General features: G+C 41.0%; 1 protein-coding gene across 3 annotated transcripts in view; it reads right to left on the bottom strand.

The window, feature by feature from the left end:
* The window catches only part of grin2aa (glutamate receptor, ionotropic, N-methyl D-aspartate 2A, a), a 295273-nt gene that overhangs the window by 164151 nt on the left and 114249 nt on the right, over positions 1 to 16873 (bottom strand). For all 3 annotated transcript variants that reach the window (XM_073060333.1, XM_073060332.1, XM_073060331.1), the window contains exon 3: positions 12567 to 13159. In XM_073060333.1, the coding sequence (XP_072916434.1) occupies positions 12567 to 13159 (593 nt within the window). The remainder of the gene's footprint in view (positions 1 to 12566; positions 13160 to 16873) is intronic.

A 16873-nucleotide genomic window follows, 5' to 3' on the forward strand; every position in this document is an offset into this window, starting at 1 on the left:
CATAAAAAACAAATAACCAACACGGAAATAGATCATACTGTGCTTCTGATTTATGCTGGGATTCAGATCCCTGGCAAGCTTGCTGCAACTTCACAGACTTTGACGACACCATACCTGGAATATAATGCTAGCTTTGCTCTTTTCGCATAAGGGAGGAAGCACTGTAATAAAGGTAGTCTGGAATCCTTGAATGAGGGATATACACCCAGTGGCAACTTTATTAGGTACACTTGTATGCCTGCTTGTTAATGCAGATTTCTAATCAGCCAATCTTGTGGTAGCAACTCAATGCATAAAGGCATGCAGACGTGGTCAAGAGGTTCAGTTCAAACACTGGAATGGGGAAGAAATGTGATCTAAGTGACTTTGACTGCGGAATGATTGTCAATGCCAGATGGGTTGGTTTGAGCTTCTCAAAGTCCGCTGATCTTCTGGGATTTTCATCCACAGTTTACAGAGAATAGTGTGAAAAACAAAAAAAAAATCTAGTGAGTGGCAGTTCTATGTGCAAAAACGCCTTGTTAATGAGAGAGGTCAGAGGAGAATGCCAGATTGGTTCAAGCTGACAGGAAGGCAACAATACCTCAAATGTTACAAGAGCGGTGTGCAGAAGAGCATCTCTGAACGCACAACATGTTGAACCTTGAAGTGGATGGACTACAGCAGCAGAAGACCACAAATATATAATCAGTGGCCATTCTATTTGGTACAAGGGAAGTACCTAATAAAGCAGCCACTGAGTATAGATTGAACAAAAGAGGTCTGCTCACTCTGTGTAGAAAAAAAATTAGTGGGTTTATTGAAACATGGCATATTTTGAGAGGTGAGCAATACGTTAGGTGCAAATTTCCACTTCTGGAGGGGGGGGCAGGAAATCTAAAACTGAAAGGCATGGTCTCAGTATAAGGGGATGGCCACTCATGATGGAGATAAGAATAGATTTCCTCTCTCAGAAAGCCGTGAATGTTAGGAATTCTCTACCCTTGAGCTCTATAAATCTGAGATTGCAACCCAGATATATTTTCAAATCTGGGCTACAGAAGAATCATGACATAGGTAATAGGTATCTGGTAAAGAAATGAATTTCAGGCCAAAATTCAGATTGGACCCCACCACCCAGGACGTGTTCTCTTCTCACTGCTGCCATTGGGAAGAAAGTACAGGAGGCTCAGGGCTCATGTCACCAGGTTCAGGCACAGTTGTGTTACCCCAGCCATCAGGCCCTTGAATCAAAGGGGATAATTTCACTCAACTTCACTTGCCCCTTCATGGAAATGTTCTGTCAACCTATGGACTCACTTTCAAGGACTCTTTGTCTCATGTCCTTGATAGTTATTGTTTATTTATTTATTAACATTCATTTCTTTTTGTATTTGCACGGTTTGTTGCATTTTGAACACTGGTTGAATGTTCAAGTTGGTGCAGTCTTTCACTGATTCTATTATGGTTATTATTCTATGGATTTATTGAGTATGCCTGCATATTGAGTATCCTGGGGTTGCATATGGTGACATATATGTACTTTGATAATAAATTTACTTTGAACTTTGACAAAATTATACTAGAGAGCAGAGCAGATTTGAGTATGCCTAGTGCCTTCCTGTCATTTTCTCCCATATTTCTTTATTCATAAGATAAGGGTGAAAGGTGAAATATTTAAGGGAAACCTGAGGGGGAACATCTTCACTTCATCTTCATCTTCATCTTCACTTGCAAATGTGCAGTGAGATGCCAGTGGATGTGTATTTGATTTCAACATTTAAGATAAGTTTGGAAAAGTACATGAATGGGAGGAATATGGAGGGAAAAAAAATCCAAGTGCAGGTCGATGGGACTAGGCAGAATAATAGTTCAGCACAGATTAGATGGGCTGAGGGGCCTGTTTCTGAGCTGTAGTCCTCTACGACATGGCATGCTGTAATTTCTTTTTAGATTCATGGTGACTATCTTAATCTTGGATTATCTAATAACTCAAGTCTCTGAGACTTCCATCATTTTTTAATGTGACTGAATAGGCTCGGTAGACACACAGTATATCTGGTTATTTAATAAACTTTAAGTTTGCTTAAACATGCATGCGGATCAGCTCTTACATTTATAGCGCAATTGACAGCCCTGTGCTCGGGATCAAAGTATTTAAAATGCATAGAAACTACAATGAGCTCCTTCATCCAGAAATTCATATATCAATATTGAAATTAATTTTAACTCAGCACACCCAAAAATTGGTAGGAGGGCTGTTAAAATGAAACAAGTAACTAATCAGCTTAGATCCCAACGATATGTAAAATAAAAACTAACAGAGCTCTGTGGGTAGATGTGGTGGCTCAGAATAAATAATCGCTGTGATTTTACAGCTGGGCCTAAGTCCATAGATATAAGTTCTGGTTCAGCTAGCACTACTCTTAGAGAGCTAAATAAAGACATAAGAATAACGTAAGAAAATTGAACAGTAAAAGGCCACGTTCTGCCCATTGTGACTAATCTGACCCAGGCCCCAGCTCCTCTTCTCAGCCAGTTCCTCATAGCTCTCAATTCCCTGCTCTTTCAAGTATATTTAATTCCGCTTTAAATGCCCCAAGGATCATTTGAAGGAAACCAAATTGCCACCCCCAGGCAGCTGCCCAGTGCTTTATTTACATGTGTTCTCAACAGAAAGTGGAGCAGCAGTATTAAAATGATGCCCAGCAGGTAAAATCACCATGACTTCTTGCAGTCCAAAGTAATTTCTTAATTCCCTTCTGCTTATATCCAACTCAATGGGCTAAATCTAGCTGCTTCATCCTTCATTCTCAGCATTATGTGCTTCTGTCTTCAGAAGACATGAACAATGTTACTACTGGAGGCAGCAGATACTACTCAGGCATTAGTCTTTCAGACAGATCAAGGCCAGAAGTCCAATAGGATTAATATCATTGAGATCAGTTGACTTACGAGTGACAAAGGTACTTGTGGGTCATAGTCAGCTTTCTGAGTGAAAACATTTATCACTTCACTGTAGTGTTAATCGATCAAACAAGATATCAGCAACACACACAAAATGCTGGAGGAACTCAGCAGGCCAGCCGGCGTTGAAAGAAAAGAGTGAACAGTCCACGTTTCGGGCTGAGACCCTTCGTTGACGGGGAAGGGTCTTGGCTCGAAATGCCGACTATTTACTCTTTTCCATAGATCCTGCCTGGCTTGCTGAGTTCCTCCAACATACTGTGCGTGTTGCTTTGGATTTCCAGCATCTGCAGATTTCTCATCTTCAAGATACCAACACATTTGCCAGACCTACTTAGACAGTGCTGAGACACACCCTAGGGTGTGCTGGGACACATCATCAGTAATGTAACCTGGAGCCATTGGGTGTTTTGGGTCTGTCAACATCGGACACCTGTACTCAGGTGACCCAGCCAGGGTTGATCAGACCCTGTCTTGTGTACCAGCAGCACTGGTCCACGGATCACACCTGTTGATACATCGCCATCTGGAGGCTCGCTCAGCAGCTTCTGTGACGGCCCCGATGGCTCTTTTCTTTGCACCCCCCCATAGCGCCAAGGAGGGGGTAGATTCTGCACAGAGGGCAGCCACAGAAACCTCAACACCCCACCCTATAGGCTCACGACATGCCCTCCACCCCTGCCTCTGGTACTGCTCCACCAGCTCCTGGCATTTGGCTTTCCGATGCTCAAGCACCTCCTCGCCATGTTATGAAGACCACGGCACATCCAAACATCAATTACAATTGCTAAACTTTTAAAATACATTGAAGATTTTCACAGTCAAGCAGAAATGATATTGAATGCTTCTGGTATCAATAATCTCATAAGAAACTGAAAATTTCACCGGAAATGTTCGACTAAAGCTCAGTTAGCTTCTGATAAACTTGAATTCATTAAGTACAGATATACTTCTTACCTCTGCATACTAGGGTGATTGGTCCTCAAAGTACACATTCAATAACACAGAATCAACTCAATGTCAAATCCCAAAAATCAAGAAGTGAGAACACAGCTAACTCCTTATTCTGACTCTATAGCTATATTTCAGTGATATTTCATTTAAATCCCTAAGTTTTGTCGGGTTAGAAATGATGGAAAAGTATTAAAGAGGTAGAGGGGGTTTGCATTACTGTTAAAGGAGAATATCACAGTAATACTCAGAGAGGACATACTGGAGGGCTAATGCACAGAGGCAATTTCAGAGGAGCTCAGAAATAAGATAAGTGAAATAAGTTAGGTGAGAAGGAGAAGCTAAAGTCAGATGTATCAGTATTACAGTGGAGTAAGGGGAATTACAGGGGTTTGAGATAGGAGGTATCTAGAATTGATTGGAAAAGAACACTGGCAGGGATGACGGCAGAGCAGCAATGGCTGGAATTTCTGGAAGTAATTCAGAAGGCACAGGATATATACATCCCAAAGAGGAAAAAGTAATCTAAAGGAAAGATGACCCAACTGTGGCTAACAAGAGAAGTCAAAGCCAATATAAAAGCCAAAAAGAGAGCATATATAATAGAGCAAAAATTAGTGGGAACTTAGAGGATTGGGAAGTTTTTAAAAACTAACAGAAGGCAACTAAAAAAGTTAAGAAGGGAAAGATGGAATACAAAAGGAAGCTAGCCAATAATATTAAAGAGGTTACCAAAAAGTTTCTTCAGATACATAAAGTGTAAAAGAGAGGTGAGAGTGGATATCTGGAAAATGATGCTAGAGAGGTAGAAATGGGCGACAAGGAAATGGCGGATGAATTGAATAAGTATTTTGCATCAATCTTCACTATGGAAGACAATAGCAGTATGGTGGAAGTTCCAGGTGTCAGGGGTCATGAAGTGTGTGAAGTTACCGTAACTAGAGAGAAGGTTCTAGGGAAACTGAAAGATCTGAAGGTGCTAAGTCACCTGGACCATTTTAGCATGGAAAACCTGTAGCTGATTGGCAAGAGATAAAGAATGGGAATAAAGGGAGACTTTTCTGTTTGGCTGCCACTGATAAGTGGTATTCCACAAGGGTCTGCATTGCGACAGATTTTTTTCCGTTAAACGTCAAAATTGGCTTGCCCATAGAAGACAGAGAATAGTGGTGAAGGGCTGGTATTCTGGATAGAAGCTCATGACGAGTGGTGTTTCGCAAGGATCGGTGCTGGGACTTCTGATATTAGCGATTATGGATGAAAATGTAGACAGGTAGATTAGCCAGTTTCCAGATGACACCAAGATTAGTGAATTTGTAGAAAGTGTAAAAGACTATTAGAGAACATAGCAAGATTTGATTTTACAGCACAGAACAGGCCTTTCAGGCCCTTCTATCCACACCACCCAGCAATCTCCGATTTAACCCTAGCCTAAACATGTGACAATTTACAACGACAAATTGACCTACAAAGCGGTGCGTCTTTGGACTGTGGGAAGAAACTGGAGCACCTGGAGAAAACCCATGTATTCCATGGGAAAGATATAGATCAGTTACAGATATGAGCAGAGAAGTGGCAGATAGAGTAGTGTTGTCCAGGGCTGGGGGACCTTTATGCCAAACTCAGCTTTTTAACATAGCAGCTGACATTTCTAGAGATCAAATAGTTATTTCTGACTAAGTTAAACGTCCAACCAATATTTTTTACACTAAGTGCACTGCACATGCTGTGGCCAAAGCAACACGTACAACACGCTGGAGGAACTCAGCAGGTCGGGCAGCATCCGTGGAAACGAGCAGTTAACGTTTCGGGCCAAGACCCTTCGTCAGGACTGAACTTTGTTCTTTGTTCAGCTTCTTGCCATAAGCAGGAGCCAGTCTTCAGCTCTTAATGTCAATGATGAGCAATAATCAATCTCAAGTTAAAAAGACAGTTTTGCAAACAAACAGCACTGTCTGTAGAGCAGATGCTGGCCCACAGGATGGGCTGATTGCAATGTAAAACAATGGGGTTATGTTAACTGGGCTTGTATCAAACCAGACAACATTGGCTAATTTATTTAGTTGAAGGAAGTTTGCAGACTTGATTGATACTATCACTTAGCACATCAAATAGCTAATCTATCAAAAACTGGAAGATCTGTATACACAGAGAGTCAGCATTCACAATATTAATTTTGGGTACCTGGGAAATATATCCTCAGAAGCTCTTAGACCATCTGTGTGAAAAAGTATCTGAAAAAATATCACATAGGTATCAAGTGGCAAAAGAAACAGAATAAATGTAGGAGAGCAATCAAGCACATTAGGCATATTCAAGGAACATCAAGAAGAATCACAAAAATACAGTGTGACTAGAGTCCCTTCCTCTGCCTTTGATTGCTGGAAAGAATGGCTCGTTTGTCCACGACTCGTTGGAGTGTCTTATTAGTTTATGTAAACTGTATCTGTCTTTTGGAAATCCTTGGTGTTTTTGAAATCATTTATAATTTGGAAATCTTTTAAAAGACAGAAACTCTCTTTGAGTTTTAAATATGTTTTAAGAATTTTATCTAAATTTAAGCATGTATCACCAAAATTAAAGAACTGTGTTTAAACTATTTTGTTAGCTGGAAGTATCTCTTCCTTGGCATGGATGGGGGACCCATCATTCAAATAGTGGGTACTGGCAGCTGCACTCACTGTGGCAGATAAACAGGGAGGTGATCTAGCCTTTGTGGAGTAGGTGGCTACAGTAACCTCCCGTTAGTGAAGGTACACAATGGATAGGGCTCAAGATCATTGTTTGAGTTTTAGAATTTTACAGTCAGCAAATGCAATACCATCACAGAGTTTGATCCAAGCAAGTGTGATGCGTTGCACTTTGGGAGGTCAAATGTATACAGTTTATGGTGGACCTTTGAATAGTATTAAGCACAAAGGGATCTTTGAGTACATTCCATAGTTCACCAAGATTTGTTACATGTGGATAAGGTAGTGAAGAAAGCGACTGCATATTTGTCATCATTGGTGAATTTGTCTTCAAGGGTTGAATTTTAGAAGAAGGAAGTCATGTTGCAGCTATACAAAACTTCAGTGAGACTTCACTTGGAATATTGCGTGTTGTTCTAGTTTCTCTGTTGTAGGAAAGATAGAAAGACTGTGGGGAGTGTGTAGAATAGGTTTACCAGGAATTAGAGGGCATAAGCTGTATGGAAAAGTTGGACGAACTTGGGTTGTTCACTCTGTTGCATTGGAGGCTGAGGGCAGACCTGACAGAGGTTCCAAAAGTTAGGAGAGGCATAAACAGTCAGATCTTTTCCCCAGTGTAGAAATATCAAATACCAAAAGACATGCTTCTAAGTTTAGAGAGAGATATACAAGGGATAATAAATTAGACATGATGGAATGGCGGAGCTTTCTTGATGGCCGAATGGACTAATTCTGCTCCTATGCCTTATGTCATTATGGTGTAAAACAATGTTGGGAGCAAGTTTTTTTTTACTGAGAGAGGTAGGCACCTGGAATAGATTACCAGGGGTAGTCATGGACGCAGGCAGTTTGGTGGAGTTTAAGATACTTTTAGATAGATGAATGAATATGAAGGAATGGAGAGATATGGACATTTGGTATAAATTGGCAAGAAGATCAGCATAACATCATGGGCTGAATGGCCTGACTAGTGCTGTACTGTTCTACCTTTTATGTTTTAAAAGAATTCCTCTAAGTATAGAAGTACTTTGTGACATGCTTAAAGGAATTAGAAAGTTCCACATGTCAGCAAGTCTTTCTTTTCTGGAACAGCCCTGAGCTTTCCAGTTCCTCGTTTATAGACAGCGTTGAAGTCACAGGTTCAACTAAAATATACCTGGAGATTAGCACTTCAATGCCAATATATGGTCTTATCAAGCAAATTCTATTTAGCAGCTGTCAACTTTGTTCGACGCAGAGTCCCAGTTTTTACAACATTTTTTATTGATTCAATAGCCTTGGTTTCTGTGTGTGAAGAGACAGCATACCTGGAAGTCAAGCATAAGGCAAAGGCCTGGGCTATTCAAGGTGGTGAGAGTGCTAGAGAGCTGAAGCTGGGCAGACGGACGAGTCAGGACCAACGCCTGGCAGACTCCTTGTCCTTGTCAGGACCTGTTCCCCCTGGCCCACATTGACTCCGTATAAAAGCAAGCAAGGCCACAGCATCCACTTCACTGAGGCAAAAGTCCATAGCATGGTCCATAGATACATTAGGAAGGCTGGCCAGTGTGATTGACAATATTGATATCCTGCTGGATTACAACTTGGTTCCACCACGGTGTAAAATCCCATTCCATTGACCCATCGCTTACAGAATGATCACTCTCACCTTTCTCTGTATCTGTGGTTCCCCATTTTGCTATTGTTTTTGGTACTGCTGCAAAGAAAAGTGGTATGGGAACAGTATGCTTGACAGTGATCCATGGCCTTATGAAAGTATAAACTGCATGTGACATGGGCACTAGATGTTATTTGCATCCCAGCAGTTAAAATTTAAATATCTTAGCATCACTATTTATTCTTATTAAATCATGGCCATAAATCACCACCCTTGCCCTTCAACCACACTTCCGCAAACTTTGATTAAAGCCATCTGTCTTCTGCATCACTTCAGAAATTAGCAATGAGTAAAGCTGAAATCGATGCGCGTGCTCGTTCTAATCTAGTCTGGAGAAACCATTTCAGAAATAGGCTGCAAACTGTCAGTGGCTTTTAGCTTTCAATTGGCTGCTTTGCTTTGGTAAGTGTAACAAGTGAATACTGTAGTTAACTGGTGTTGGGGTGGTGTAGTGGTTCTTACAGGACCATCGACCCGGGTTCAATTCCCACTGCTGCCTGTCAGGAATTTGTACGTCCTCTCTGTGACTCCGTGGGTTTCCACCAGATGCTCCAGTTTCCTCTCATAGTTCAGAGATCTATCGGTTTGTGGGTTAGTTAGTCATTGCAAATTGTCCCATGGTTAGGCTAGGGTTAAATCGGGTGGCGTGGTTCGAAGAGCTGGAAGGGCCTATTTCACGTTGTATCTGTATATTCGTTTGTTCGGTTTGTGTTGTGTCATGTGACGAGGGTGACCGTGGTCTTCCCATGACTATGATTGTTCTTGACAAATTTTTCTATAGGAGTGGTTTGCCATTGCCTATCTGTACAAGGTGGGTGACCCCAGCCATTATCAATACTCTTCAGAGATTGTTCACCTGGCAACGTATGACCATCCACCACCTGCTCTCATGGCTTCATGTGACTCTGATCGGTGATAGAGCTAAGCAGGTGCTACACCTTGACCAAGGGTGACCTGCAGGCTAGTGGAGGGAAGGAGCACCTTACACCTCCTCTGGATGAGAACATGTATCTCTAAATTAATTAATTAATGATGTTTCCACGTCGACGTTTTAATAGCAAAGTAAGCAGGACTAAAATTCGTAGAACTGCACAATGCAAGAAAGCACTTAATGTTTTCATAATGCTGTGAGCTCTTTGAAGGAGATGCACAGTTGGCTCCATTTACAGCAGCCCTTTAAATAGTGCTCAATTGGGAATATTGTTTTCACCAAACCAGAAGGTGTTGTCTTCAAGGTCCATGCTTGAGGCTGAAGCACTAAAACCTTGGCTGGGGGAGCACTAAGAAATGTGCTGCCTTTATAAGGTATTCTGAGATTCTGTTAAGGGAATGCAACTTCAAGACCCAAGTTTTGAAGAGAGGCAAAGGATATTCCGGCCAACATTTCTGCCTCAAACAGACGAGCTGGTGGTTGGTGCTTGTAGGAGCTTGCTGTATGCAAGTTTTGATGCAGTTCAATCGTGATGGTATTTCAAAAGTGTTCAAATTGTTGCAAAGTTTAAATCGTTTTGAAAATCATAATATACATACTTAACTCTTCATTGCTGGCACCAACCAATATTATCATTTTATAATTCAGAGGATCACTCCTGGGACCAGCACGTAAGTGCCATTAAGAAGAAGCCACGGCAGAGCCTCTACTTTCTTAAAAGTTTGCGAAGATTCCACATGTCATCTAAAACTTTAACAAACTCCAATAGATGCATGGCGGAGAGTATCCTGACTGGTTGCATCATGACATGTTCCTGTTATGAAACACCAATGCACAAAAATAGAAGAGTCTGCAAAAAGTAATGGGTGCAGCCCAACCCAACACAGAAAAAGCTCTCCCCACCATTGAACACATCTACAAGGAGCACTACCACAAGAGAGCAGAATCCATCATCAAGGGCTCCTATTATCTAGACCATGATTTCTTCTCATTGCTACCATCAGGAAGGAGGTCCAAGAGCCTTAGGTCCCACACCACCAGGTTCACATACAGTCATTACCCTCTAAGCACCAGAATGGATAACTTCATTCACCTCTGAACTGATTCCACAACCAATGAGCAAACATGTGGAAATCTGCAGATGCTGGAAATTCAAACAACACACACACACAAAATGCTGGTGGAACACAGCAGGCCAGGCAGCATCTATAGGGAGAAGCGCTGTCGACGTTTCGGGCCGAGACCCTTCGTCAGGACTAACCAAAAGGAAAGATAGTAGCGGGTCTGGGTCAAAATATGATCGAAAAGTTGAAGGGCCGAAGGAATTATAGATGGGGAGCAGCGAGAGAGGGTTTCACTGAACTCCCGTCGAAGAGAAGATTTAAACTTCTTCAGTGTAGGCATCACTGACAGAGGCTTCACAGTAGTGAATTTAAAGAGCAAACATGAGGAAATCTGCAGATGCTGGAAATACTATCTGCTGTGTTCTACCAGCATTTTGTGTGTGTTGTTCCACAACCAATGAACTTACTTTCAAGGTCTCTACCACCCATGTTATCAATATTATTTATTTATCTTTATTTTTTTTTTGTATTTGCACAGTTTGCCTTCTTTTGTACATTGGTTGCTTGTCAATCTTTGTGTGTAGATTTTCATTGATTCTATTGTATTTCTTTATTTTCCTGTAAATGTCTGCAAAAAAGCGGATCTTGGAGTAGTGTATGGTGATATATACATACTTGGTAATAAATTTTTCTCAGATTTTTGAATTTTCTGAGCTTTGATCAAGGTAGGGTGACATTAACATGTTTTTATTTGATGCCAAATATTATGTGATAGATTATATAAATCAGGAGAAATCATAGCCACTTAAAACTATGCCTCCTCCTCTCAGACTGGCATTAACCTTCCCAATCATGCTTAAAGTTTGCAGAATGGTAGTTTGCAGTAGCACAATTGCTGACATCAATTTAAGTTCAAAGTAAGTTTCTTATCAAAGTACATATATGTCACCATATACAACCCTGAGATTCATTTTCTTGTGGCATTCTCAATAAATCCAATAACCATAATAGAATCAATGAAAGACCACAGCAACAGGATGGACACCCACTGCACAAAAGGGGAAAATGGAAACAGTCTAAATATATATTCAAAGGTCCAATTTAATGTCAGAGCAATGTATACAATATACATCCTGAAATGCTTTTTCTTTGCAAACATTCACGAAAACAGAGAAGTGCCCCAAAGAATGAATGACAGTTAAACATAAGAACTGCGAAGTTTCCCCCCAGCTCACCTCCCTCCCACACATAAGTGGCAGCAAGCAACAATCCCCCCTCCACCCCCCAGCAAAAAAAAAGCAAGCATCGGTACCACCACTGTGCACTCAGCGTGCACAAAGCAATATCAAAGACATAGACTTGCAGTTACCCCAAAGAATTCTCGTTTCATCTGGCATATGACGTACCGCAGATTCTCCCTCTCCCTCATAAGGGAGAAGGAGGTGTCTCCGTTTTTCACCAGTGAACGGGGAGACATAACAAACAACTCGCTGGTTTATGATGTTAAAAGTCTATTACATAGCTTTTCTCCCGAGCTCTGTGCCCGAAGATCTTTGCGATCTTCGGGCCCACAGCAGATATCCTGACTCCCCTGATGACACTGACCCTTGACCCGCCCGCCTCCAGAGCCCCGAGATCTTAGGCTTCCGAATGCAAGCCGGACTCTCAGGCTCTCTATCTAATTCTTTTAATACAGAAAAACATACCGAAGTGCTTCTCGGGAGTTTATCAAAGAAAAAAAATGATGTTCCACAACATTAAGATAGGTGACTAAAATATACAACAGTGCACAGGGCTGAGAACAGATTAGCTATTCACTTGTGACGTGATGTACGCTGGTCCTACTCCCTGTCCACTGTGTTAAACATATTTCAAGTGGTTTCTTAACACAGAATAGATGTTTACCACAGCTAATAAGAATATAATAAAAATACAGCGTGCATTTTAACTATACCCTCCCGTTCCATCTTCAGGATATCTTGTTATTACACACTGGCCCAAATAAAGAGAAGGCTGAAGTTTATTTCAAAGTCTCTCAAATTCCTACATTGAAGTCAACTGCTAGAAAGTAAACAAAAATTCCCACAACTGATTACTTCTTTGAATTTCTTTGGTTCTAAGTTCCAAGATCAGAAATCCTCAAGAAGTAAAGGCCCCATTCCATCAGGATTACAACGTTAGAGAAGAATTTTCTCTCTAACAGTATCCAAGCATTGTATTTTTGTTTTCTTACATCTTTACAGTTTGCCTGGTTACACATAAAGCGTTAAATCTTATATGATTTCCTCTTCAGCAAAATAAAGTGAAGCAAAATATCAAGAACTTACTTGTGCAGGGAAAGAAATGGAAGGACCTTCTGTTCCAACTGGCCATAGCAACTTGTCTTCGCCTCAGGAATGTATCCATATTGCTCCATCATGGCGGAAGCAGCTGTTGAGATGATACCAACAGCATCCGTCACCCTTTCTGTCAGGCTGTAGTCCCATTCATCGTATGACACAGATATCAGCCCGGCTGGAAATTCCTCAGGTATGATGTCTGTGTTACCCGTAACCAAGCTGGGCACAATCCAGGTGAAACCAAAGCCTGCGAGGCCTAGAGAACGGGCCTCCTGCAGTATGAACACAGCTTCGTCTTTCGAACAGTACAGCAGAATAACTGATGATTGTATTCTCTTCAACTGAATTTGTGCCTTTGAATCCCCATCAACAGCATCTAATGTGATAGTGGTGAGAAGCTCCCAGCCCACAAAGCTATTTTCAACCGTGGTTTTTAATACACTAATAAATTCATGATATCCAGGGAAGGTGCTGGTTACAATGGAGAACTCATGCCAGTCATATTCTTCCATGATATTTAACATCACTCCAACCTGCTGTTGGATGGAAGCCCCGAACTGGAAAAATGTTGACTTTTGATCCTGCAATAAAAATTACAAAATAGTTTTATGATAACATTTGGAAAAAGAAACAGGCAGTATAGCTAGCTGAGTACAACATATTGATGCAATTACAAAGAAGGCGGTAATATTTCATCAGTAGTTTGACGAGAATTGGTATGATACCAAAGACTTTTGCAAGTTTCTACCAGTGTACCATGTAGAGCATCACTGCCTGGAAAGAAGGGAAGGCTGCACAGGATCAGAAAAAGCAGCAGAAAGTTGCAAACTCTGCCAGCTCCATCGTGGCACTAGCCTCCCCAGCGTCAAGGGGAACTTAAAAAGGCTGTGCCTCAAAAAGGCGAAATCCATCATTAAGGACCCCCCCCCCCCCCAATCACCCAGGCCATGCCCTCTTCTCACTGCTACCATTGAGTGGGTGGTATAGGAGCTTGAAAACACACACTCAATACTTAAGGACAGTTTCTTTCCCTCTGCCATCAGATTTCTGAATGGACAATGAACCCATGTACACTGCCTCAATATTTTTTGCTCTCTTTTGCAACTTATTTAACTTAATTTTTAAAAATACATTTCTTATTGTAATTTATAGTTTTTTTAATTATGCATTACAATGTACTGCTGCCACAAAACAACAAATTCCATGACTTATGCCAGTGATATTAAACCAGATTCTGATGCAGAAGACAACTAATAATACAATGGAAAAATAAACATTAGAACTTCATGCAACAAAACAATGCAATTGAAAAGTGTACAGTACTATCCAAAAGCCTTATGTATGTATAAACAGCTATGGAAGGGGTAGAGGGGAATCTTTGTTGGGAAAAGGGGAAGGGAGAGGGGAGGAAGTGGGAGGCACCAGAGAGACATCCTATAATGATCAATAAACCAAATGTTTGGAATCAAATTACCTTGCCTGATGTCTAGATAACCTTATGTGTGTCTGCACCCATGCCTTCCCGTCACATCTGACTCTCCTTCTCTGCCACCTGTCCCACACCCCTCTCACAGTGCTCCACCCTCGCCATTCCCAATATCCTTTACCACGCCAGATTTACAAACTCACTCTCCGCTCCAAATTGACAAATTCAATACTGTGCATAAGTCTAAGGCACCCTAGCTATACGTATGTGCCTAAGATATTTGCACAGTGCTTGTACATGAAAAGATATTAACTTTGGGGTGAGCTTTAAGGAAAACCTTGAAGGTGAACAGAATGGTAGAGAGATAAACTTCACATTCCAGTACACAATATTAGCATGAAATTGTTTTGATTGTGTATGCATATCCTACCAATCATCACTGTTCAACACATTATGATTTACAGGATTTCTTATCTTGGATTACAGAGATCAATTTTCCATTAAGTATGAACAGGTTGCATTAACAACAGTTGCTGCTTTATTCTGAACGAAGCCTATTGAGCCTGCCCAATACACTCTGTTTTTCACTGCAATCGGCTCTGAATACTTGAACAGGAACACTTCATAATCCATTCAGAAAAATTTGGCAGCAAGCATTAGCATCCACTGAGAAGACAAAGGGCTTCAGATTATTTTAAATCTCGGTTGGCAAAACAAGATCATAGAATACAGATTTCTCAAGACTTAGAGGGAGGCCCCTAAGCCCAGTGAGTCTTCGTCTCCTGGTTGAGAAATCCCATTAGTCTTGTTTCTCCACTCTTTCCCTGTAGCGCTGCAAATTATTTCCCCTCAGGTATCTTTACAAAACCTTCCTAAAGGCTTTGTAGACTCCACTGCCACCATTTTTGAAGGGCAGTAAGTTCAACTACTCACTACGTAAAATAAAATGCAAAGTGCAAAGTTCCAATGAAAATCGTCACATGAAGCTGAAGATAGGCAACTTGGATTCATCTGAATGGATACATTTAGAACTGAACAACTCTGAGTCTTAAGTGAATGTTGTGTTCATCTTGAATAAGAGCAGCGTTGAGGTAAAACTTCAGGGATGAGGATAATGGAATGCTAGGATTACTTACTGTCAAAAAGCATGTGGTATCGGAAGTCTCAATTGGTTTAAGATAGAGCAATAATCAGAACCTGATTAAATGTATCCTAGGTTACTATGAAAGGCAGAGGAGGAGATGTTGGTGCTCTGCCAGAAGTGTTCAAAACTTTTCTGGTCCCAAATGATATATCAAATGATTTGAGGACAGTCCCTTTATTCAAAAAGGCTGCTGCTATGAGGAAGGAGGAGGCTTGATACTTTGCTGCTGCTTAGGCATGGAGGGGAGTAGGGGGGCTTTGGGGATCTAACGTTTTTACTGACACATTCTTTGGGGTACTGTTCTGTTTTGTGGATGCCTGTGAAGAACAAGAATTTCAGGTTGTATATTGTATAATTCTCTGACATTAAAAGGAACAATTGAACTATTGAGTCTAACATCACTCATGGGGGTCAGGGATGCTTATTGGACAAAATTCTGAGAAATATGAGAGATTATACATTGATAGGACAAGTATTTAATATACAGAATGCATGGTGGGACCCTAGGGAGTATTAAGGAACAGAGAAACATTAGTGTACATCTCCAACTTTCTCTGAAAACAAAACTACAGCACAGGCAGATAAGCTGATTTAAAATGCAAATGAAATATTTGCCTTAGTAAGCTGGGGCACAGAATATACTAGCAGGGAGATTAGGTACAAGTTTATAAAATATTAATTTGTCCTCAATTTTATTGCTGTGTGCAGCTCTGGGAGCCACACCACTGGAAGGAATGCTTTCACCAGAGATTCCCTGGATCTGGCTTGGGAGGCAAGGTTCCGTATATGTCTGAGGACTGGATAGGCTTAGAGTAGAAAAGGCCGAGTGGGTTTCTAGTGGAGGTATATAAAATTCTGAGGGATATTGATTAGTTAGATAGTGACAGACTTCTCCCCTTAACAGGAGGAAAGGGGTTTAAAGTAGATTTAAAGTAGGACATTTAAAGTGGATTTGAGGAAGATTTTTTTTCATCTGGAGGGTAACTGAAATCTGAAATGAAAGTGAGGTGGTGGGGGAAGGGACAGTGCCTGCACTGAAGGATTGAGAAATTGGTTATCAGGCCAATAAAGCAACACTGTGACCTTAGCATACAGAGTCACATCAGAAATTGTAATTCAAGTGGGCATTAGTGCTATAGGACTGGAAAGAAAACATCTATTTGCTGATGGGCCTAATAAAATGGCAATAAACTGGTAAACAGAAAGATCTGGTTAAAGATTCAGCTTTAATGTACTTGCAGATCCCCTGAACTCTTTTCACAACCTCAAGGTGTATTGCTCTTACCCACATCTTTGTCTAAACACAGACAGGGTAGTGAAGATGGCATTTGAATGGATAAAAATGGTTTAGAACAAGGGATCGCAATTTGGAGTCCAAGGACTCCCTTGGTTAATGTCCATATGGCATTTAAAAGGTTGGGAACCCTTGGTTTAGAGGTATATGGGACAAATGCAGGCAAATAGGACGATCTCAGGTAGGCTAGTTGGTCATCGTGCATGAATGGGCTGAGGGGTCAATATCAATACTGTATTGCTCTGTGAAACCAGTTAACAAAACATTCAGCGTGATCAGTTAGACTTTCTCCCACTCAAGAGCCATTATGTACCCAAGCAACGTATTCTTCGACTTCTTTCTCCCCATATACTGATCCTTGAATATATAAAGCTATTCCCCTTTACTGCCCCATTTTCTACTTTCTCACCACTTGATGGATAAAGATTCTT

Source organism: Hemitrygon akajei, chromosome 11 (genome assembly GCF_048418815.1).
Source record: "Hemitrygon akajei chromosome 11, sHemAka1.3, whole genome shotgun sequence".
NCBI lineage: Eukaryota > Metazoa > Chordata > Chondrichthyes > Myliobatiformes > Dasyatidae > Hemitrygon > Hemitrygon akajei.